We start from the raw sequence: 23,197 nt of genomic DNA on the forward strand, positions 1-23,197 counted from the left end.
GAAAGACAGACACTCTAAGCGAGTGATTTCACGCGAGTAAAACACTGCGGGGTACCTACCCTCGTGGTTATTGCTTCACCTTTGTTCCCGCCAATTCGGAGGCAGCCTGTGCAATTTCCAGTGGCCCAGGAATTTTCGCAATTAACCCGAGTGCGTCCTTACTCACCGTTTCCTTGAGACAGTCAACGCTCTCAATGAATGCGCGAGGCAATAATTAATCAAAGGATTGGCAGCTGCCAACGCGAATCCATCCATTCATTACGCTCCAGCAGTAGCAGTTCCGCATTAAAATCATAGTTGGATTATTGCGATATTACCTGCAATTAGCTCCCGATGGACTCGCGCTCCATTCACGGCGTCCCTTGCTCGATTCGCGCTAATCCTACAATTCCACGATACGATATCAATCTGGATAATACGATTGGCTAGGTTTATTAATCTCTTGTAAGTAATTCCTCGACGTGGCGCCTTGGTTTCAATATACTTTAACGCGTCCGTCGAGGTGCATTCGCTGGAAGGCTCGTTGCTGAATACTACTTTTGCAGAGTGTAAAAAGAAATATTGATTTCTGAAGGAATGACGAACATTTTAAAAGCAGATTCTCCTTTTGCTAAAAATTTCTTATAGAAATGTTAATTACAAAAGGAGTTTTTAATATTTTTAAATGGAAAATTGTGCCGCTATTTTTTATTTAAAAAATTTGTTCTATTTTATACCTATCGTAAGAACCTTATGTTACATTTTTAATAAAGCTCATAAATTTCTTTAAAATCATCACCAAAGTTATACCACCATTTTTGCCTATCACCGTGGCGTTACCTTTTAACGTGGCGTTATCTTATAACGTGGCTTTTTTTTTAATTAATCAGTAAGAATTTCACTGTAAATAAATGACTCTAAATCCAAAGCCGACGGAATTATAGAGCCCCCGTTTGCCGCCGCGAAACGAAAACGTGGCTAATTTCAGGAACGCGAATGGAAAAGGAGTAGAGAGGAGATCCACGTGACCGAGGATGAGAAGAAGTAGTCGCGTGGAGCTGGCGAATTCACAGACTCGATTATCGCTTCGCTAAAAGTTTTATTTCGTCCGGCCAGGACAGATAGTCTGGTCTGTGTTGTTTCGTGTTACGCACGGAGTCTTCCTGCCATGTGTTCTTTCGCGTGTAGTCTCGTGTATGCGTGTGTGCACGTTACACCACGTTACTCGTAGTTCCCCTACGTCGCAATTAGTACAATATAATATATGTATAGTTTTATTTCTCGTCTATCTCGTTTAGCATACAAAAGGATACAGGCACACAAATATCAAATATGCATCCGGTACTCGTTATGCTATTGATTCAATATAATTACACTCACAGGGGTATCTTTCTTGTCTCCGCTTTCACCAATCGTTTTCGCGTTCACTCCCTCCCACGCACGCTTTCTGTATATTACTCACACGCCCTCCCATACCGTTCTCGTTACGCTATATGATACAATTATATACAAAATGGTCGCTCCCGCGTGTCGACGGGCGTATTTATAATACGTTTACACATACATGTATAAATTACAATTCGCTATATACATTGAGAGATAATGCGGCGCGTTTAATAGACATCGGGGGTGGCGAGAACGCTTCTAACCGTCGAGACCCTATTAAACCTATGATATAAATCCATTGTCGTTGTTTCTGTAGCCGTGCCTGTCCGCGGCGCGTTCTTCTGGCGGTTCGCGTGCAAGTGAAACCGCACGTAAGCATCGAGCATCGGTCATATTTGCACGATCGATGCCGGGTAGCACAGGTCAACGCAACAACTCGCCACGACGCTCTTGAATTCTTCATGGCGGCCAGTATTTGAGCAACCGGTGTGTTACCCAAACAAAGAATCGATCAGGTCGGGGTGGCGCGAGAAGTGTACACTGGGATCGCACCGTGCCTGTCAACGAGCAGCAGGTTCCTCGGTATTGCATATGTAAATCGAGATGAAAGTGCCGAAGAGAAGATCTTGAAGCTCTACCACCATCTCCTTGACCTTGATTAATTCCACCTCAATTGATAAGGTTTTCCACCGAAATCTCCTCAAACTCGCTATCCTCTCTATCCTCGACCCCGACTACCGCGCAAGCGTATAAAAGTGAAAAACATTTCAAGCCACCGAGCTCCATTCCAAGAAACTTTTATTCCCTAAATCCGAACTTCGTTTGTGCCCCGTTCGGAATGTACTCCGGTCACATACTATCGCGACTCGTTGCCAGGGCTACTTGCATGTAGCGGCGCTTGCAAATTCGTGTGCGTGGACGCGCGTGCATAATGCAGCCTGGAGGGCCAGGTCGATCAAACGCCGCTTCTATTCGTTCCTGTCCTTTTTCCCTTTCGCCCTCCCCTCTGCACGTCCCCGCGCAGTGCACGCGCACGCACTTGTACGTCGTCGAATAAAAGATGGGCCAGTTTCCCTCTACCCTCCCTCCCTGCCGCGCCGCTATCGGCAAGCTTCTTCCAGCATTTCTCATGTCGAATTGAAAAAGGGTTGTAGCGGGTGATTTATAAGCGAGAGTTTCCTTGGCCGCCCCGCTCTAGACCCCCGTGTTTTCTGCGCCCGTGCGTACCGATGCAGAACCGATCGTGTCGTATCTCGCCGATATCGGCGGGCCCCGTGTACGCGTATCTCCGCGTATCGGGCTCGACGTCGCCGCAGCAGGAATAAAAATTATACGGGGCTCATAAAGGACGCGCCAGGAAACAGAAGTCGACGGGGAATGGTAATCGGTCGCGCTGAATATGTATCGAAAGTCTAGCTGGGGGAGGACGAAAAAATCCTGACTATTCCCTGGCGGTGGTTTTTGCTGGATTTTCGTGGAAAATGACAGAGTGCCTTGGTGACGTTTCTTGGTGGTAGATTCGTGTATTATTGAGAGGAGTTTCTTTCACGTTCTGTTGCTTGATCTAATGATTTATATTGGTGAATAATTTCTGAAGAGCGAAGCAGGCAGAGTTGGGCATTAATAAATTTTTATTCGACTACATTTTTATTCGAATGAACTCGAATAAAAAATTCGAATAAGGTGAAGTTATTCGAGAATAACGAATAAATTTTTAGTCGACTATATTTCTATTCGACTAAATTTTTAGTCGTTATTCGTTATTCGAAGGACCGCCGTGGCGACTAAGCGTCGCGAATAAGTCGCTTCGGCTCGAGTACCGTCAAGGACCCAGTTCCTGATCAGAACCCCATTCCTGATCAGTTTAGGAAGATAAACCAAATAAGAAGCTTATTATGATACAAATTTATTCTAACAAATTACTAAATAATTATGAGGTGTTTTGAAATTTATACGCAAAATTTGATAGCTCATAGTAAAACGTGTGAAAGTGATCAGAAACTGCTCCCTTTGCATTTTTCACTTTCAAAGTTAAATTATAAAATAATTATTAATATGTGTGCACTTTTTTTAATACCAGATTAAAAATAAAACAGATTTACTGAAGTAGCAAAAAATCTTTTAAATTTGGTTAAATTTTCCCTTTACACGTTTAATAATCCGCGGTAGTTACTCTTAAGTGATCAGGAACTGGGTCCTTGACGGTACTCGAGCCGAAGCGACTTATTCGTGACGCTTAGTCGCCGCGGCGGTACTTCGAAAAAACGAATAACGACTAAGAATTTAGTCGACCAAAAATTTATTCGTTATTCTCGAATAACTTCACTGTATTTGAAATTTTAATTCGAAGGTTAGTCGAAGAACAATTTAGTCGAATAATGCCCATCTCTGGAAGCAAGTGCTTCCTTTTCGAGATAGTTTTAAGTTTGTTACGTTAGAGGAAGCGTTCGACGTTAGTGGCTTGAGCACAGAGAGATCAACACGTTCTAAAATCACTGTAAATTCTTATGTTTATTCGATGTCTATGATCGAAAAACCTTCCACTAACGTGTACCTTTGAATGCTTGCAGCTCGGAAAGGAAGCAGGGCCTACGTTTCTATGATGCCTGTTTACCAGCGTGATTAGCAGAATGCGTTGATACAGTAAACAAACCGACGCGTTAGAAAGTCACGGTTATCGCGAAGCACTTTCCGCTTTCCTCGTTTTCGAGCATGGAAATTGCACGATGTATTTACTCCCGGGGTTCAGCGTGGCAGCGCGAAAGGGGTCAGGGAGGAATGAAATTTAACGGGACGCGGGGAACAAGCTGGCTCGTTGCAGCGACGATTTAGAACGGGTCGTGCGATATCGCTGCGATCTCGGTGCACACTCGGTGCCGTTGTCATCGACATGTCGACAGAGTGCAGCCACGCTGCACAAAGGACCCATAAAGTATCCTAAGAAGCGCGCCGTGAGCAGGCACGAAAGTGCCTTCCTTCGTCATCTTTATCTGCCTCTCCTGACTCGGAGAGCAGCCACCACCGTCTTAACGATCCTCTTCCTCCTTTTTCTCATCTTTTTCTCTTTTTTATTAGAATCTCAACCCTCCCCTCGATCCTCCCACATCCGTGCCCCGGTTATTGATCTAATTCATCCTTAAGCTACAGTCCGCGCGCGCTGCTCCCTGCCACCTTGGCCGCGCTTAAAAGATAAATTGACGATTATTGCCAGGAGCGGACCGCCTAGGTACTCTGGAAGTGCAGGGAGTCGAAGGTACTCGATGCTCGGTGCCGGGGTTATTGCAGAAGTTGGGTGAAAAATTGCGGCGCGCGATAAGGATCTCTCCCGTTGCTTTCCCCGCGTTCACGCTCCCTTTAGTTAAGGCTGTCAACGGAAGCGCGCGGAACCCCCGAAACGAGGAACATTGGACGCTGGCTCTCGGTCGTCGAGTTCACGTCCGAACGAGGAGAGAGACCTCGGGCAATCGTTCCTCTTATCATTCCGCCGCTGAATTATTTACAAGGAGAATCGCCTGTACGTGTGATATATTCTTCTCTCGTTATTCCTTAGAAGCGAGAGAGGGCGAGAGTGACAGAGAGAAAGAGAGAGAGAGAGAGAGAGGTAAGAATGGAAAGAAAACGGTGATCATTATTGCGACCATGTTATTTGCTTAGTGCCCCCCAACTTAAGGCGCTTGAAAGTTACCTGTGTACGTGTGTTATGCGAGAGAGAGAGACTGTGTATGTGTGTGTACACTGTGTACGTGTCACGAGGTCCCTAACGGTTATTATTTACACTCGAAGCACTCGAAGCTGTTCACTCTTACGGTTTACTTTAACAATTTCTACGTGGCGACGATATCGACGATTAAACACTAAATATACATAGGTAAGTTCCGATCGTTGTAGATGCTACGCGTGTTCTCCACCGTGTCGACGAGGAGCGTGAACGTCCGCCGCGTGGAGAGGCTCTTCGTGGAAATTCCTCGAAATATGAAAACGGAATTGTGTTTCGGAGGCGTAGTCTGTTCATGATTCAGTCAAGCGGTCTCTACGCACGATTGAAAGACCAGATCGAGAAATTAGGGAAAATAGGAATCGTAGAAGTTCAACGAAAAGCCCCCACCACCCGAGAGCTCGCGGATTATCGGAGCCACTTCCGTTCCGCCCCTCTCGTCCCCCCCATATTTTATAATTACTAGTTTCCTTAATATATCACAATGTGGTCGGTTTTCCCATCCCTCGCGCCGTGCGCCGTTCACCGATTTAAGACTCGCCGCGCCGCGTTCCGCTCGCACCCTCTTCTTCCTCTCATCTTTTACGTACACATGTATTTAATTATTGTTGTCTCATCCCTGTATTGTCGATTCCTTACGTCGGTTAATCTCTCTCGATTTCTCCTCGTTGCATGAAGGCGATGTCGGTAGTGATAGAGAAATAAAGTCGGGCTTATTACAATATAATATCGTTATCGATACGCTTAAAATTCGCCGATAATACGTGTCACCTTTCTCGTGTGTGTATATATATAACTATTTTATTCATTTATTTATAATTTATAACTCCCCCTCCCCTGGTTTCTCGAATATACCGTATATGCATATACACGAGTGTACGTGTCTGTGTGTCCGTGTACGCGTGTATACAGTGTATATAAATTAACGATTCGTTTAGGGACGCCTACCATACGCCGCACACAATAAATAATACGACGAATAACGCGCGCGTGCACGTTGCGCCAGCCGAGATACTCAATTATTTACTTCACGTCAGTCTTGTGTGAGGCTGGATCGAAGCTCGCTAACGTTCTCCTTTTCCCTCGCCAATCCTCCGTCCCCCTCGACTTTTTCCCCCTGGCGAACGTTCGATACCATCGCGTCGATCACCACCCGTCATTTCTTTACCCTCGCCGCGCTCGTCCCCAGCTGATAGACCCCCGAACCGTCGCGATCAATTCAAAACGTCCGCCAATTCCGCTCGACCCGTCGTTAATGACGAGTAACGTGCCCGCTGATAAATCACGTCGCCGAGTAAATATCTTGTCGATCAAAAAAAGCCGCTCTCCTTTCGCTAGCCTTGTCCCTCCTGCTTGTCGTTGCGCGTATCCGCGCACGTCGCGGGTCGATAGCGAGCTCGATCCGCTTGCACATGCGCGCCGAACGGACGAAACCTCTAAACCTGCGGGACCTTCTGGAAATCCGTTCGATCGCGGCCGCGTCTTCCCGCGGGGTGGAACGGTCACCTCGCGGAGACGCGACCCCTTCGCCCTAACGAAGCCACCGCGAACGGCTCCTCGCTCGCGCGGCTACGAGGCGCGGAGGAATTGTGGCAGTGTGAGCAGAAGGGGGAGGGAAAGCGTTGGGGCGCACGCGAGATCACCGTGCGCACGGTATCAACGAAAAATATGACTCCTTTCTCCGCCGCCCGGAACTCGCGGGGAGGGGCCCGAGATGCTTGTAACTCACTCGGAGCTCGGAATTTAAGAGAGAGTTGAAATAACTTTTTCACGTGTCCCGCGGTGCGAGATTTCGAAATGTGCACCCGGCAGCCTTCTGGCTATCGCAGCGCGAGATATTCTTCTCGCGAATGGATGCTCTGAATGAAAAATGGGAGGGGAAAGTTTGCCAGTGTTCTCCGGTAAGAAATATGACGACTCAAATTGACTTGAAATGTTTCTGGGAAATTTCGAATCGCGACCATGTGAATTTCTATTAAATAGCAGGAGTCTCTCATCCGTAGCTAAGAAATCTGGTAACTCGTGATTACCGATTGGGAAACATATTTTTAGAGCGCTAACGTGCACATCCGATCCCGGAAACCAAAGCTCCGGCCGATTCACCCTTGACTTATCTATAAAAATCCCGGTTGATCGGTGGCGACGTGAGAGGTCGCGAATAATATCCTTGGTTCGTGATCGTGCACACCCTGTACTCGGTAAAACTGGCATGAAAATAGAGAATCGTAGAGAGGATCGTCTCGGTGCGGAGCGTCGATTTCAAGGATCCGTCGCCGCCTGTCCACGGGAACGTTTCGAGAGCGAATTTCCAGAGGAGTCGGCAGCGCGCGAATATACGCTGCCATTAAACTGATATGCCAATTGTAGTTACAACTCCGGTTGCGCGTTCGCCAACCCACTGGGAAGTAGGTTAAGTCCTTCTAAGCACGACACTCGAGGTACACCTATTGTGGGTGTAATACGCTCGGAAAGTGCGCGGATGGCAGTGCTGGTCGAGAAAGATTTCGATGGGATCGACTGCGTCGAAGCCGCGTCCCGGCCACCGACGCGCGAGCGATCTTAATTGGTCGCCGTTGAAATTTCAAGTGTCCCCTAGCTCGTTGCAGTCGATTCGATCCCCTCGTGTCGCCATCTCCTCTTCTTCCTGCCTCTTCCTCTTACCCGCGTCGGCGCTGATTGCGCGTGAATTATCGCTAGACCTTCAGCATCCATCGCCAATACCGTTTCTCAAATATTACAAAAGAAGAATCGACCGGTGCAACCAATGGTGGAACTGATCTGACAGCAGTTCGGTGCTCGGTGGTTCGAGGCTTTCCAAAGATCGACGGCTCGTGCCCAATTATTTACAAGTTGAAATCGTATGTCGATGAGTGGGGGGGCTAAAGTCTCGCCGCGCGATAGAATGGAATAGGGCGCGGGACGATTCATGAAGGGCCCATGGATGCTGAAGGATTTGATCGGTTGCGGCGTTCTCTCTGCGTCAAGTACGCAATTCTGTCGTACCTTTGATCCAGCAGCGTGCATTCTGCAGAGCACGAGGGAATCTTACGCGTATCTGTGCAACGAGTGCTCGCGGCGCTTGCTTCCTCTGCGCTCGCGCTCGCAAACTGGCTCCGGGCTCGGCGGGTTCGAATACGTCAGATTGCTGGAGCCCCGCGGGGGTGGCGCGCTCATCGGCGGCGGGGGCGGGGGGAAAAAGCTCTGCAAGCACGCCTAACGCAACAACAGAGATGAGCCAAATGAGAGCTTGCCGATTATGTTCGCCAATCGTGATTAAAATTACTCTATCACTTAACGATACAGTGGAACCTTGATTACTACGTAATTATTTGTAATTAACCCTTAACTGGTATACTGTTTTTGGCAAACGTGGCTGGTAAAATTTTGCAGCGAACTTTGCGTGCCTGGGGTCATGAGCGACCCCAAGATACCAGTTAAGGGTTAACGAAACTCACTCTAACTCGCGCTAATGCAACGTCAACTTTGGGCGCGGAATGCAAGTGGAGAAAATGCGATACATGTACGGATGGACATGCCAGGAGACAGGGGGAAGAGTGATCTTGATAATGCATTTTGTTTCACGTCGATAGCTTAAGTGCTTTCCGAGATACAAGCCGTCAAAGTGCAGCGTTCAAAATTCATGAAGCGCTCGGCTACTCGGAAGCGTCGTGACCCAGTTTCGCTCAAGGAAGCGCAGTGACCTAGTTCTTCCCAAGAAATGCGCGCGTCGCAAGGCCGCCGACAAAAGAAAAGCCTGCTGACTTGGCGTCTGTCGCTGACCAGTCCACGGCGCCGAGCTTGGGGTAGGTCAGTGCAGAGTGCGGGTGAGAGGTCTGATGACGACAGTGAGAACGCGAGAGCCAGACATTAAAATTTAAGCGACGACATCTCGGCAACCGAACGTCGTACCGACGTGAAACAAGATCTGTTTTAAAGGGGAAGCCTTCCCGTTTCTGACTATACTGGTTGCGATGCGCTGGTCCGATTATTTAATAGATTATTCACCAATAAAGAATATTTACTGTGTTTCAGTTATGGATAACTTTAACTATAGCCAGTAATATTATTGACTAATAGTATGGTCAAAATTATATAAAATTATGTAAAAATTAGTGTATTTAAATGGAAAGAGTGTATAGAAAAGGAAGCTCAGGCTTTGCGTAAAGTAAACTGAAGAATTTTTTTGAAATCAGACTATAAATCAATGCGATGATATTTAAATGAATATTCTGTGAGACCACGATTTTGTAGAATTGTGGTTTGAAAATGTTTTCTTATTAATCCTATTCGTCTTGGTCTCGACGAAATCAATGTCCCACTGTACTCGTATATAAGGCATAAAGTGCATAGGCATTCAGTTTGCAAGTTCTCCAAGTATTTAAAAAAAAAATGAATAAAAAGAAAAACAGGAACATATCGTTATTAGACACTCACCTTCGCGCTACCCCTTGATGAAGACTTCGAGAATACGCTGTCCTGATCGCTGCTTACACTAGGCACGGGCATTGGTACTGCATAATCATAGGTTGCATCTGAAAACAGAATAATTCGCGCTGCTAATTTACCCATCCCTTGTAATCAATTAGCTAGCCATATAAACCATGGAGCAATCATATAAGCTACTATGCAATCTCCTTTTTTAATTAAGCTTGCTCGAGTAACCCATTCAGCACACACTTTACAACGCAGAGTTACAGTTCTCAAGCTTTAACGACTCCACAATGGAAAAGTTTAAAAAATGTTGAAGCTAAAGAATGAAGAAACACAACTTCCTGGTTCCGCGGTACACTTAGAGCTGTGAATATTTAACGGCAGCCCGTGCAAGTGAAAAAGCTGCGAATCGATCGGCTGTAGAGCGCGTACAAGACTCCTCGACAGCACGTGTACTCGACGAGACAGACGAATGTCCCGAGGAGTGGCAAGGCGGTAACCAGCCATCGATCACCACTCACCAGACTGCTCGACGCTGTCGTGAAGGTCCTTGTTGTCTATAACAACGGTACTATATCCGTAATAAGCGGCGTGAGGCGGTTCCCGGTACTTGTTCTCGTGGAAGGGTTCCTGGTAGTCGTCAAGCCTGACGTCGCCCAGCAGACGATCGTTGAGATCTCGTGGTAGCGTCGTCAGCTTGGTCCCGGCGTAACGGTCGTCGAGCTCCTCGACTCTGTAGGTCATCAACGAGGGATCCTTCTCCGTCGTCCCGTACGCGGACTCTGGCGACAGGTGTTGATGATTGCCCGAGGGGATCGCGCTCTTGGCGCCTAGAGGGCTGGCGAAGTTCTTCCTCTGCCTGTGCCGCGAGACGATTAGGAAGATCGCGACGGCCAGCATCAGGATCACGGCGGTTAGAACACCGATGATCACGGCCATGTAGGTCGGGTCGTCTTGCTTCGCGACTGGCACTTCGGCCTGAAGAGGATTGTCGCGAGCTGAGATTCGATCGCGCACTCTGGGCGCCTCGGTCGTAGGCGGTGCTTCCGGGGTGAAGTTGCCGTGAGCGATGTCTGAAACAGAAGAGCCGGTGCTCCCATCCGTGATCTCGAGACATCGGTAAGCCCCGGTATGTGTATACACTTCCACTGGGCGGTCTACGGGCGCGGATTCGAAATCGAGGGCTTCGTTACTCACCGGAGTCGAAGGTGATCTCGCTGATCATGATCCATCTGGAGGCGAAGCTGAACCTCAGCTTGACAAACTTGCCGATCCGATGGTGGAGTTTGATGGAGATGTTCCTCGAGTGCTCGAAGATCCTGTCCTCCATGTACGAGTACACGATCGGGTCGCCCGTGTAGTAGCGGCCGCCGACGCTGAACATTATGCTTGCCTCGGAGAACACCTGTAGACAGAACAGGCACGTGTCTTTCTCTATTATTCATACCGTGTCTCCGTGATTCTCTCGTAGCAGTGTATACCAATTTTCTGGAAATCCTGAACACTTTCTCTGACAATAATTCCCTTGTAATTGATAATACCTCTAGGTACTCGTGGATAGAGTTAACGGATAGAATAGTTCGAGATTTATAAAGCTCTTGAGCTTTCAAGCTCCCTCCACCGAATGCTGATAAAAATCACTTAACATTTCTTACTGTACCTACACGCTGAACGAGGATCGCGACGTACACGCGTAGAATGTGTGCGCGTTACATGGAGATCAGGTAAAACACGGTGCGCCTAAGGTTCTTTCGGACAGTAAAATTAAGCTGCCCATTGTGTACACTAAACATGATATAGAGGCTAATATTCAGCATTAATTATACGTATAAATCAGCATCTTAAGGCGCAGCGGCCAGAGCCCGTGGGAGCAGCAGCGTTCCACTACGGACCAGGCTGGATATTAATATATCCCGCAATTCCTCTTCCACAAATACACCCTGGCTATTTATTACGGTATATAACGAGCAACTTTATAGAGGCAACCACTGGGTTGACATCGACGACTTCGATAATTGCTAGTCTCCCGCGGCTGCGTTTCCAGCAGGCGCGGCGGAGGCGCGTGGAATGCTAATTCCGCTCCGAGGAAAGCGTAAGATAGTTGCGCGGGGAGAATGCCGGGCGGAAACTAAGAGTAGGAAAGCCGCGGAGGTCGGCGGCATCGAGCGGCGCGAGCGAGACGGAGGGTAAGAATGGAACACGGTGGAGCTGGAGGGAACGTCAGAATAGCGCGGAGGGCTTGGAAACGGAGATTACAAAGCTGAGATTATCTAACTCCCTTAGTCCCGAAGACGAACGCAACGACGACGACGCGTATGGATTTTCATGGGAGCACCGTCGAAGCCCGCTGAAGCTCGTCGACGGCGGGACAGGAGTATGAGGAGGCCGAAGAAGACGAAGTGGCGGCCACGAAGGAGGGGGTTAGGCGTGGAACGTATGGTAGACGAGGAGAGGAACTGGCAATGCTTTGAAGTGCTGTCTTTCAGAAGACGTGTCCTATCCGCGCGAGCGGGCGCTTGTTAATAGAAGGCGACGTTTAGGGGTGGTTGCTCCTCTAGGCATCTCACCCCTTTGCTTGCCCTCATACCTCAGCCATAGACTGCCGACTTGCCAGACTGTCGGTATTGTATTTGAATACGTGGCGTATCTGCTCTTCGGCTGGTTGCTTGCCAGCATTGTGCGTACGAGAGAGAGAAAGACCACGCGGCCCCCCACGTTTCTCTTGCACCGCCGCGACGTTCCCTTCCTGTCTTCCACGAACCTTCCTTCCTTCCTTCCTTCGCGGCCCTCGGCTCGCTCCTTCCACCATCTCCCCTCCCCCTCGAGCCGATGCACCGGCGTTTCTGCTGCCCTTGCCGTCGCCACCTCACGACGGCCCTCCCCCGCGTCATGCCCGGTCGCGAGCATACAATCGAGAGCCCCGGAGCTGGGTAATGAGGCGCTCCATTCAAATAAATCTTGATACCCGACGAGGAGAGTGTTTCGAGGCCCATTATATCGAGAGATTCGCGCATGAAGCGACGTCGAACCGGGAAACTTCCATTTTCTGCCGTTCGACGGCCGACATTCAGACGCTGAGGATCATTGTGACGCGATCGTGGGACGCGGGGGCATTCAGCTTCCTCAGCCGTTCCATCTTTACTTTCTTCGGCGCTTGTTACGCGGCCAAGCTACATGTGCAACTTCGTCTCATTAAGCATCCGGATTGGTGAATTCTCAACATCTCTCGAACTTTCTTCAGCTGCGAATCCATCTCAGGGACAACGCATTCGCCGCGACTCGCGTCGACTATCACCCGACTTCTTTTACCAGTCCGTTGACTTTTCTGAAGAGTCAGTTGTTGAACAAAATACGCATCTCGTTCCCCGACATTGTGTCGAGTGCGACCCGTCGAGTTTGCTCGGACCCGAGGAAACAAGAGGCAAGATTTCATTTCTCGAAAGCTATTTCTTTCCTCCCCGCGACTGTTGTTGTCCCAAGCCCCTTTGGCTGCTCGATTATGGGACAGAGGTCTGGCCAGGGTAATGAGGAGTTCCATTGAAATAAATCTTGATACCAGGGCGAGGCCATTATATAGAAATTCGTGGCCGGAAACGCGCCGGGGGCCGGAAAATTTTTACAGGAACGGCCAACACCCAGCAAGCCCGTCGCCACCATCACGAAACCCGGGGGCGACCACCACCATTGCCTCGTCACCCTGCAAAATCGCGCGCCACCAAGCTGCGGCTCGTTTCCTCTTTCTCGTTTCATCCGTTCCAGCCGAAGCTGGGGGGCCAACCGTTGTTGCGCCTCGTTACCCATCCTACGTCCGACCTTGACTCCGACGTGGAAACTGGATTTCATGGTATACATATACACCATCCTTTCCCGCGTCCCCTTTTTCCTTTCCTCCTCCTCTACAGCACGGATTAAGCGCTGGTCGCGAGATCTTCTCGCGCTTTTTCACTTTATCTCCACGCCTTTCTTCTCTCTTCCTCTTTCCCTCTATTCCTCTCTTCCCTGTTGCTCTACGGTCCTCACTCTCTTTTCGGTTCTTTCACCGTTCACCTGTATTCTTTTTCCCTCTGTATCGCGGTTTCGCTCGCGTTGGCGACACACCGCCCCGGGCGCTTCCAATTTCCTCCCTGTCGCGTCTATCTACATTTTTCCCGCGGATATTCGGTGAAGGGGGAGGAAATTTGAAAATAACGCCGGCCTGGGGTTGTGTTGAGAGAGATCGGTGATAAGAGGATCACGGCGGGGCGTCTATCATTGATTGAATCTATTGACAGCGAGTGGAGAATATTAGATAAAGATTACTAGTGTATTATATCAGGTCGAACGTTTGAAATATGACGGAGAGGAGGGGGAACTTTTTCACCGCGAAAGATGCTGATGAATTTGTGCGGCTGCCGGAATAATAGGGAATATTACGGAATGGAAGCGCTACTACTGGAAGCTAACAGACGTCGAGCGTGACTTCGGGCCTGCATGGTGTAGGACGTAAGTACGTGACTGCTCTCCGGGCCAAAAATCCGCCCGAGGGTTTGTTCGTGGGGATACGAAGATCACGACCCGCAAACGTTGGGGAAGGCTCTGGTTTCTCGTGCCGCGTTTTCCTACCGTTGCTCTCCTCCTTTTGCTCTACCTTCAAAATCACGACGTGAAATCGACCTCGCTGCATGTTACTCGCCAAACTTCCTTAGTTGGCCATAATCACCGAATTGGAGCGGAAATCTGCTAGCTCGTTCCATCGCGAATACGGAGAAGAAAACGCCTGTCTATCTGCTCTGCTTTAACCTCGCCATGTGCAAGCTTCTACATAATAATATACCAAATAGGGTAGATGCATCATTCGTGGCCACTTTGAGGTATGGTACCAGTGTTGGCCACTTCTTAAAATATATAATATTTTCCCGTGTAAGCAATACATGTAACCTTGTATTTCTGGCGGTGTACTAAACAAAATATTTGTGATGTGAAATTCTCCACATAATAATGATCTGCAAGCAATTTAGAAATAAATAATTATGCACATGGCCAAAAACAGTGCAATGGCCACAAACGGTACACCTACCCTATCACGCGTTAACAAAACAAACTTATTTTTACAAAGTTGAGGAAAGTGGAGGTGTCGCTTGTCAGTATTGATAAAAGCTTACCCGGTAGTCAGCGTTTATGACAGTTTTTTGACTGATTTCATGAAACTCACCTGTACATCCTTAGTGAACTGATTGTTGCAGTAGATGTGCACAGCGGAGAACTCCCTGACGTGGTCGAACTCGAACTTAATCTCGAGAGGATGGCCAGACCTGGTGTCGTTCCTCCAGCCGACCCATCCCTGACCTCTGTCGTAATCGTAATAACCCATCTTGAAGTTATCAGGTCCGATCTTGCCGTCCGTGAGTTGTCCCAGGCCACGTAGAAGCTGCCCGTCCCAGTACCCGTCGTAAGTCGCGTCGAAGAACTCCCAATTGCCGCGTTTGTCACCTTGTGGCATCGAGTACGACACGATGCCGTCGTTCCACTGGCAACCGTACAGCTCCACGCGCATGCAAACGGTTCGACGATGGTAACTGTACGGCAGGAAGCGCACTTTGCTTGCCCACATCGGTGGCTCCAGCTCGTGCTTCGATTCCAAGTAGGTGTTCGTGTTCCCTTTGATCACCTGGGACAAGCAATTTACAATACACTTTGTAGCGCATTCCATTTGGAAGTATAGGAATCGGCTGGCACGTTCCTGAGTGCCTATAAACCTCAGTTAAGTGGACAAAATTTTCTGAAATTTGAGTATCTATGTTTAATCATATCTCCACAAGTAACTGCCATTATTATTTTTTAATAGAACGTTATCAATAAGAAAGTACCTGTTACTGGCATTCGTGGTATAAGATAACAGTCATTTGAATAAATGATTTACATATAATTTCATTCAACTTCGTTTATAGTAAATAGTAAACGTAACTATTTAAACATCGTTCAAATCGAACGAGTGCAATCGAACGAGTGCAATCAAATTCACGAGGCATGTTATTAAAACGCCATACACTATCGGCGATCGTGTCGATGACGGAGTTTCCTTCGCTAAACGCGCACACCTGTCGGGATTACGAGTCACGTAAGCGGCCATACGTGAGAATATCGTGCTAGAGTCGAGAGCCGCCGTGAAGTTGGTAAGTGGGAAATAAGAGGCCCTTTGTTTCCAAAGGACGACCCTCGGCGACGCCGTCCGAGAAATTCCCGATCCTCCTCCGCGATACACGCGTTTCGACCTTCGGAGCTCACGGTCCAACAGCAGAATAGAACGCGCGTTGTTCCATCTGAGAACGCGTGAAACGAGAAATCGCGACGCCAAGGAATGCTCGTGCAGAATCGTAATAACTTCCACGTTCAATTCATTATTGCAAGCGAACGATTACTAAATATCACGGAAGATGGCCCACGCAGTTGGGACTGCAGCTTTGAAACACCTAGGGGTACAAGAAACGTGTCATGAGGTAAAATTGAAGGTGCAGTTACAGAGTGCGATGCACTTTGCGTAATTTTTCATTCTCTATATGCTGACCTCGACGGGCACCAACATTCTTTATCGTATGATTAACTTTGATGTACAGAGGAAGTGCAGGATATTAGGAATACCAGTTTGTTTAAGACGAATACAAAATTACGGCAGCGGGTCGGAAGAAATAAAATTAACAAATGATATCATAGGGAAACTAATAAACTTTTATATTTCAATCTCTCAGTAATAATAAAAAAGAAAGAGTAGCTGAAACTTTGGCATAAATGAAAAATGACAGTAAGTATCGATTTCGTTAAGGTGCAGGTAATTTGAATACCAGTACTACGATTTAACTTCACTTTATAAACTTAAAAAACCATGTAGATAATAAAATTATTTGCTTTTATCATTTAATCAGGCTTAAAAATCACAATATACGGACGATCTTTGGTAAATACCTATAAATGGACAACGCTGGCTGAAACCCACGCGGCGGTAGCTGTTACGCGTGAAACAAAAGCATCCCCAAAATTTGGACTATTCCAAATTACCTTCACCTTCCATATTCCGAATTAGCAACATGGCATTGAAACCTAAAATTTCATGCCACACTTTGTATTCTCGAAATTATCGCAAAATTGACACGGAACCATGGAAGGAACATGCAAATGAGTAGATTAAAGAAAAAGTTTTGCAGATTAACACTTTCTTATTTTGCAGATTAAGTCGAAAATGTCAAAATGCCGGTTCATCCACAAATGTCATTAGTTAAGGGGTTATACCTAGTCAGGCGGCCGAAAAGAGGCAAATGTTTGTGATTTTTTTTTGAAAAAGCGGAAGCGTATATTCTTACAGAACTTTCTGCGCTTAAAAGAGTAATATTTAAAGAACATTTGGTAATTTTTTCGTAGAAAAATATTTACGTTTATAATAAAATAACAACCGACATCCAAGTAGCATTTTTAAAAAATTGGTTTTGCGGTGAGCAATGTCATTCGGAACCAGATTATCTAAAGTCAAAAGCAAAAAAGATTTCGTTAGTATATTAATGTATCCTCAGGTTGACGGAGCGAATTTTCCGAAATATTAATTTAAAACAAATTAGCGACTATTTAAGTTGAATTCCTGATTTTTTCGTGCAAAAATAATGCGAAATATCAGTATTTCAACTTAAATAGCCGCCAATTTGTTTTAAATTAATATTTCGGAAAATTCGCTCCGTCAACCTGAGGATACATTAATACACTAACGAAACCTTTTTTGCTTTTTTAGTTTAAATAATCTGGTTCCGAATGGCAGTGCTCACCGCAAAACCAAATTTTTAAAAATGCTTCTTGGATATCGGCTGTTACTTTATTACTAACGTTAATATTTTTCTACGAAAAAATTACCAAATGTTCTTCATATGTTGCTCTTTAAAGCGCAAAAAGTTTTGTAAGATAATACGCTGCTGCTTGTTCAAAAAAAAATCACAAATATTCGCCTCTTTTCGGGCGCCTGACTAGGTATAACCCCTTAACAGGTCATTAGCCCGTATTATCTACGGTGTTACAAATTAAATAGCGTTAGTAGTTTATTAGATACTTCGGTATTCCAATTTACCAACAGTATTCCAAATATGCTGCACTTCCTCTACAAATTCCCGGTAACTAAGGGAAATAATTCTGTAGCTAAGCATTCAATTTTACTCACATTATTCTAGCATAGAATTCCCCTTTACTCGAGGTTACGTCCAGTAACTCCAGTTCGTCCCTCGAACTATTATTCCCCCGTCACCTGTACGTTTTTACAACAAGTGCGCGCTTTCGGTCCGAAGTCAGCGCCACGTTCGCGGCGAGGAAACGCGATTAAAAGATGATCGTCGTCCAGTGGACCAGCACGTTCCGCGGCGGGCCGGTCCAGTAATTGGGACCAGTAGCTGACACCGTTTTATTTGTGCTCGTTATTCCCGCCGCGACGTGGCTACCTGATGTTTAGCAGATCGCAAACGAACACGCGAAAGGGAGGGTCCTGGCGGCGCGCTGAACAGTGAAATACAATGAGCCGACACGTGTGAAATTTCGCTGCTCCCCGCGTCGTAGACAACAATCGCGCGCCACACCGGCTACGGTCCGTTTCTACTTCGTTGCAAGAGTTTAATGAGCGCGCGGCGATCCGTTTTGGCCCGAGCGAAGCGCTCGTTAAGAGGCTGAAATGTCCCCGTAAACGGGACGATCTCCGAGGAACGATCCTCCAGTCGAATGCGGGGGCAAAAAAGGGACGCTCTGAATTCGAACGTTGAAATAAAGGAGACGTTGCAACTTTCAGGATTCCCCGACTACTCAGCTAACGCAACTTGCGACAGATTATCGTTGCAGACATATCGGTGACAGAGTAACGGAAACTGATGTGACTCCTCGCGTTCGTGGGTGTGCTAGATGTATTCGGTTTGGTAACACTAAATTTGTGAATGCATAAAGGAGTTCCACAAAGGCCACGGGACTTTTACGGATGAAAGCAGATGACGTCAAAGAGACGCTAAAGCCATTTTAATCTTTTTCCAATAGAAAATGCATATCATTTCTTAATAGGCACGGCGAAGGAACGATGAGACATCCAATTATCCGATGAGGGTACGAAGCTTCCATCCTTATTCATGACTGAACGTAATTGAAAAAAAAAATTACGTCTTTAACGGTGACCGTATAATCGGTTCCGGCGACTCGCGAAGGGATTCCACAAGTTTCCAGGTTATTCCAAGAAAACCCGAGGCGGTCCCGAAAGACGGTCGCGCGAGGGGGCGAAAATACGACGGCATTTACGAGCCGCCGACTCGTCCACCAAGAAAAATAAGTAATCTCGATATTTATCTCCTCGCACCCACGCGTTCCGCTGCGCGCGATCGCCCAGAGTCAAAGACTTTTCCACGATGCATACCTACCCGTCGGCTGAACGAAACGCTCGTGTTTCTTAAAAATCATACTTCGTCCTTCCCCCCCCCCCTCCCCAGTGCTCCTTTCAGTGACTTTTGGTCGCAGACAAATTCCAGCCACGAGCCTCGAAGAAGTCGTGGCAAGGGCGTGGCCCGCCACCAACGCCCATTTTATGTTAATGTTTCCCGTCTTGATCCCAAAACGTACGCGGTGGCCTGCTACCGAACAGAAGCCGCGTTGATGGCCCCGTGTCGTCGAGGAAGATCGTGACGGATAAGCCGTCTGACGGTTTAATTAGACGGATATGCGCGACGGGTGGTCTGGGTGTAGCCACACGAATTTCCTCCCCGTGCCTCGTGTGTTCGCTAAAGATGGTCATTGACCCGACAAATTTTCATATTTCCCTTCATAGGAATTATAAAGCCTAATGAATTTCTCTCTGAACTTTTTAAATATAGGTGCCCATCAGTGGCGCACTCAGGAATTAATCTTGAGGCGAACCGAGTTGAAGGGATACAAATATTTCTAATGCAAATTCCATAAAATTCATTAGACGATTATACAAATTTATTTGAAAAATTAAATCCACTTTTCTTCTCTTTTTACAAAGCTCTTGAATTGCTTCAGACGTGGTTACATTAATCTCCCTTTTACTTTTACTTCGGGGGTGTCATACACGTACAGTCGCAATCGGGAAGTAAGTTGACACTCTTTAAAATCGCATAACTTTTTTAAAATTGGTCCAAACGACTTGAGTGTTTTTTTCGACGCTAGCGGAATTAGTTTTCTACGTGACGTGTTTCGTCGTTTTGAAAAAAATTGCAACTGGTCGGAATAGCGATGAAAATAGTGAAGGTCGTTCTCGACCTTATTCTGCGATCTTTAAACGCGTAGCTCAGAGCAACGTTAACCGATTTAGATGAAATTTTCAGCACGTATACAACTTACTTCAATCTACAAACAGGGTTTTTGAATTTTCATTACAGGCTCAGAAAAAAAATTTGAAAAGAAACGACCTTCACTATTTTCATCGCTATTCCGACCAGTTGCATTTTTTTTTAAAACAACGAAACACGTCACCTAGAAAACTAATTCCGCTAGCTTCTAAAAAAACTCAAGTCGTTTGGACCAATTTTAAAAGAGTTATACGATTTTAAATAGTGTCAACTTACTTTCCGATGCGACTGTAAGTTCAGAGTCTGAGTTTCCTGTTTAATTCCCAAATTAAAAGTTGGAACCTTTCGTCGCATTTAAAGAATCTTCTTGAGGCTTGTTACCGTCTTCCCATCCTGCAGTCACATTCCCAGAAACCGTATTCCTCCCGCTGACCAAACAAATATTAATTACTCCCATCGCAAGCTAACATACCGAATTTTAAGCGAGCAGAAGACTGCGGGATCATATTTTATAGGAACGATTAAGCTCGGCTAGACCGTGAGGTCAGCACAAAGGGCCAGCCAGATAATTTACGCCCGGCGTGGTTATCCGCGTCACACCAAATGCAGACGATAAAAAATATTAGTCCCGTGGTGCAACGTTTCCCTTTTACATTTCATTGGAGTGGACTATAAACGGTGAACCGTTGACAAGCACGAGGCACGAGCACCACCGACGTCGTCCGGCCCAGGACGAGCTGTTAGCAGAGATTATTCGCCGGATAAGCCGAGTGTCGTTGTGTAATTAAGCGAGGAACAGCGCGGAGGCCGCGCAGCAGGAGGAAAGGGACACGAATTTCTGCAGATTTATCCCCCGGAGAGGCCACGTCTCGCGACGTGGTTTTTTGGGTGGCCCGTTTCGTTGGAACCCCTGGTACCTGTTTCCGGAGGAGCGCCCGATGGTAAACGAATGTCGGCCGAGTGAGCGACTTGTTGTTCCAACTGGCACGCTTCGACGAATAATGGCCGCCATCGATTAACGAGAATCTCAATTTCCTTTCACTTTTTTTCCACCGGTTCGCGGCTCGCGCCCCCCTCGTCTCGTGTACTCAATTAGCCTGATTTACGGGCCAAATTAAATCGAAACGCCAATCGGCAGGAGACTACAGAGACTCGAAATCACGATTTATAGCTAATTATTGGATCCTTGAGGTACCTCCGTGACATATTAACAGGAATTTGTATTGCGAAGCAAGGAAATTAGGAGAAATCTAGAGATCGAGTGGGCGCAAATCTGTGTTCTCATCAATATTCATTCCTAATAAAGAATTTCCACTGAAAGCGAAATACGAGTACGTGTGCGTTTAATACCGAATTTTAAACGAATCTGTCACGGAAGAAATGCTTTGCATTTTGCGTGTGTTTGCTATGGGAGCATTCACGACGCGACGGGTTATTTCGTATCGGCATGTAAATGGAAAGGGGGGAGGTTAAATTTCGTGGAACTCGACCTTCGATGAGACTCCCGTTGTAGGTTTGGAACGACGTGGTCGGCCATTCAGCCAGGTACACGCCTATGTAGGTGAGTCGAAATCGTCTGACCCGCGTGCACGCGACGACTTTCCCTTCCCTCGTTTTATTGATCCACCCTCCTATACAAATAAGCCCGAAGCACCCTCTCTGCGTACTAACTTTCCAAGGAAATCCACCTCGTCGACTGGACGTTCGCGTCCTTCTTCCTTTCGTTCTTTCTCCTCTTTCTCCCGCTCCCTTTCTGCTCTCCCAGGAATCACGATCGTTCCCTCGGAACGAACGTCCGCGCCGCGTTCCCTGGGAATAAAATAAAACTACGCGGCTCGAAAATAACGTTATCGTCGGCTTGGCGCGAAATTACTTATATTGGTTCCCGCTGTCGTTCTTCGGAGCAAATATCACGAAACCAGAGCAGGTCTCCTGGAACTCTATCTGCCCCTTTTCCCTTCCTCTAACCTCGCAGCGGATGCCGCGAGGGAACGGAAAATTGGAAACAACAGCACCGAGCCTAGATGACTCTTCACTTCCATGCCACCTTTCAGCTGCCAGAATATCACTGTGCAATATTAAAAATTCAGTGAGCATGCAATTCGTCGACTGCGTATGCACGCAGGTCCCTTCTACTGCGTCAGGAGTCCGAAGAAATTCAGAAGCATTTCACATTTCCACTGCATAATTCGTACCGCACTGCGTTCCACATTAGAGCGTACTCGTTTCGCGCTGGGATACACTGTTGATCGCTGGTAAACCGGCAGGGGAAAGTGCTACGAGCAATCGCGTGTGGGAGTTGCGCAGATCGGTTGCAAATCGGTAGGGGCGTTGGTACGCTCTTATATGGAACTCAGTGTATAGTTTGCCACCGTCTCCAATAACATCAGTACACCACGGTTCAAGCGTCGATCGTCACGCTGTAACTCATCTCCAATCGACTGTGCTCCATTCGGACTGAGCGACTGCAACGACGGACGTTCAACATCTTCGTTTCCTCCCGAGGATCACGGCGACTCTCTCCTCTTTGAGACAGCGCGGCGCGTCTTATTTACGAGAGACCGGGTAAAACCGTTTCCCCGTGGCTGGAGGTAGATCGCCGTTAAATCAAAATGATTTACGCCGGCGTCGCGCGCTCGCGATAATAGGTATCGCGAAACGGTCGGCTCTTTGGCGAGCGCGTGCCCGCGCGTACTACGCGCCGAGGACGGTTCATTCATCGACGTCAGTCCGGCCTCTCTCTCCGCTTCTCTCAACCGCTGAATTCGCGGGATTCTTGAGAGAAACGGGGCAGCAGCGAGTAGCACGGTAGGAGAGATATATTTCCCAGGGAAATAAATGAACGGGGGCCAGCCTCTATTGTTGGGTGTCGCTAATTAAAGTCGTAGGTTCACGGTTACCGATCTATTCTAGTAAATTGCACCGGCCAACGCGCGCGCGCCACTTTTGACCGTAGCATATTACCGTCGAGATTTACGTCTTGTTAACGTCACGGTTTAGTTACTGGCCCGCGCTCTCCGGCTGGCGCGGACCCGCGGACATCGCTACAAATCATTCTCAATAATCCGCGCGCGGCTCGTTTTATGCGTATCGCCTCCTCGTGACTAAATTTAACCGCGTTGATTCCGCTTACCGCGTAACCTCTCGCGTATCTATCGCGGCCTGGTGAATTGTTGCGGCCGGTTAATTGAATTGAATTATGCCCCGCGCCGTGCCGCACGGTTCTAGCCTCTAGCGCGGGGGTTGGCACGGGCGGAGCGCGCTTCCAAAACAGCAATGCCAAACGGGGGTGCGCCGCGAAGTGGTCGTTCGCTGGCTCGTACAAGCATAACATCGTTCAGAGGCCGACTATAATGACGCTTCAAAGCAACGGTGGCTCCGCAGAAAAGGGTATAGC

The 23,197-nt window shown here is 47.5% G+C and overlaps 1 protein-coding gene across 2 annotated transcripts in view; it reads right to left on the minus strand.

The window, feature by feature from the left end:
- Window positions 1–1,058: 1,058 nt before the first annotated feature.
- Window positions 1,059–23,197, minus strand: part of LOC143376542 (discoidin domain-containing receptor 2) — a 145,448-nt gene continuing 123,309 nt past the window's right edge. For both annotated transcript variants that reach the window (XM_076827023.1, XM_076827031.1), the window contains 5 exons: window positions 14,703–15,158; window positions 10,709–10,916; window positions 10,033–10,584; window positions 9,515–9,612; window positions 1,059–8,293 (listed from right to left, as the gene is read on the minus strand). In XM_076827023.1, the coding sequence (XP_076683138.1) occupies window positions 8,126–8,293; window positions 9,515–9,612; window positions 10,033–10,584; window positions 10,709–10,916; window positions 14,703–15,158 (1,482 nt within the window). In that variant the 3' untranslated portion in view covers window positions 1,059–8,125. The remainder of the gene's footprint in view (window positions 8,294–9,514; window positions 9,613–10,032; window positions 10,585–10,708; window positions 10,917–14,702; window positions 15,159–23,197) is intronic.

The sequence above is a fragment of the Andrena cerasifolii genome, chromosome 1, assembly GCF_050908995.1.
Source record: "Andrena cerasifolii isolate SP2316 chromosome 1, iyAndCera1_principal, whole genome shotgun sequence".
In the NCBI taxonomy this organism is placed as follows: domain Eukaryota; kingdom Metazoa; phylum Arthropoda; class Insecta; order Hymenoptera; family Andrenidae; genus Andrena; species Andrena cerasifolii.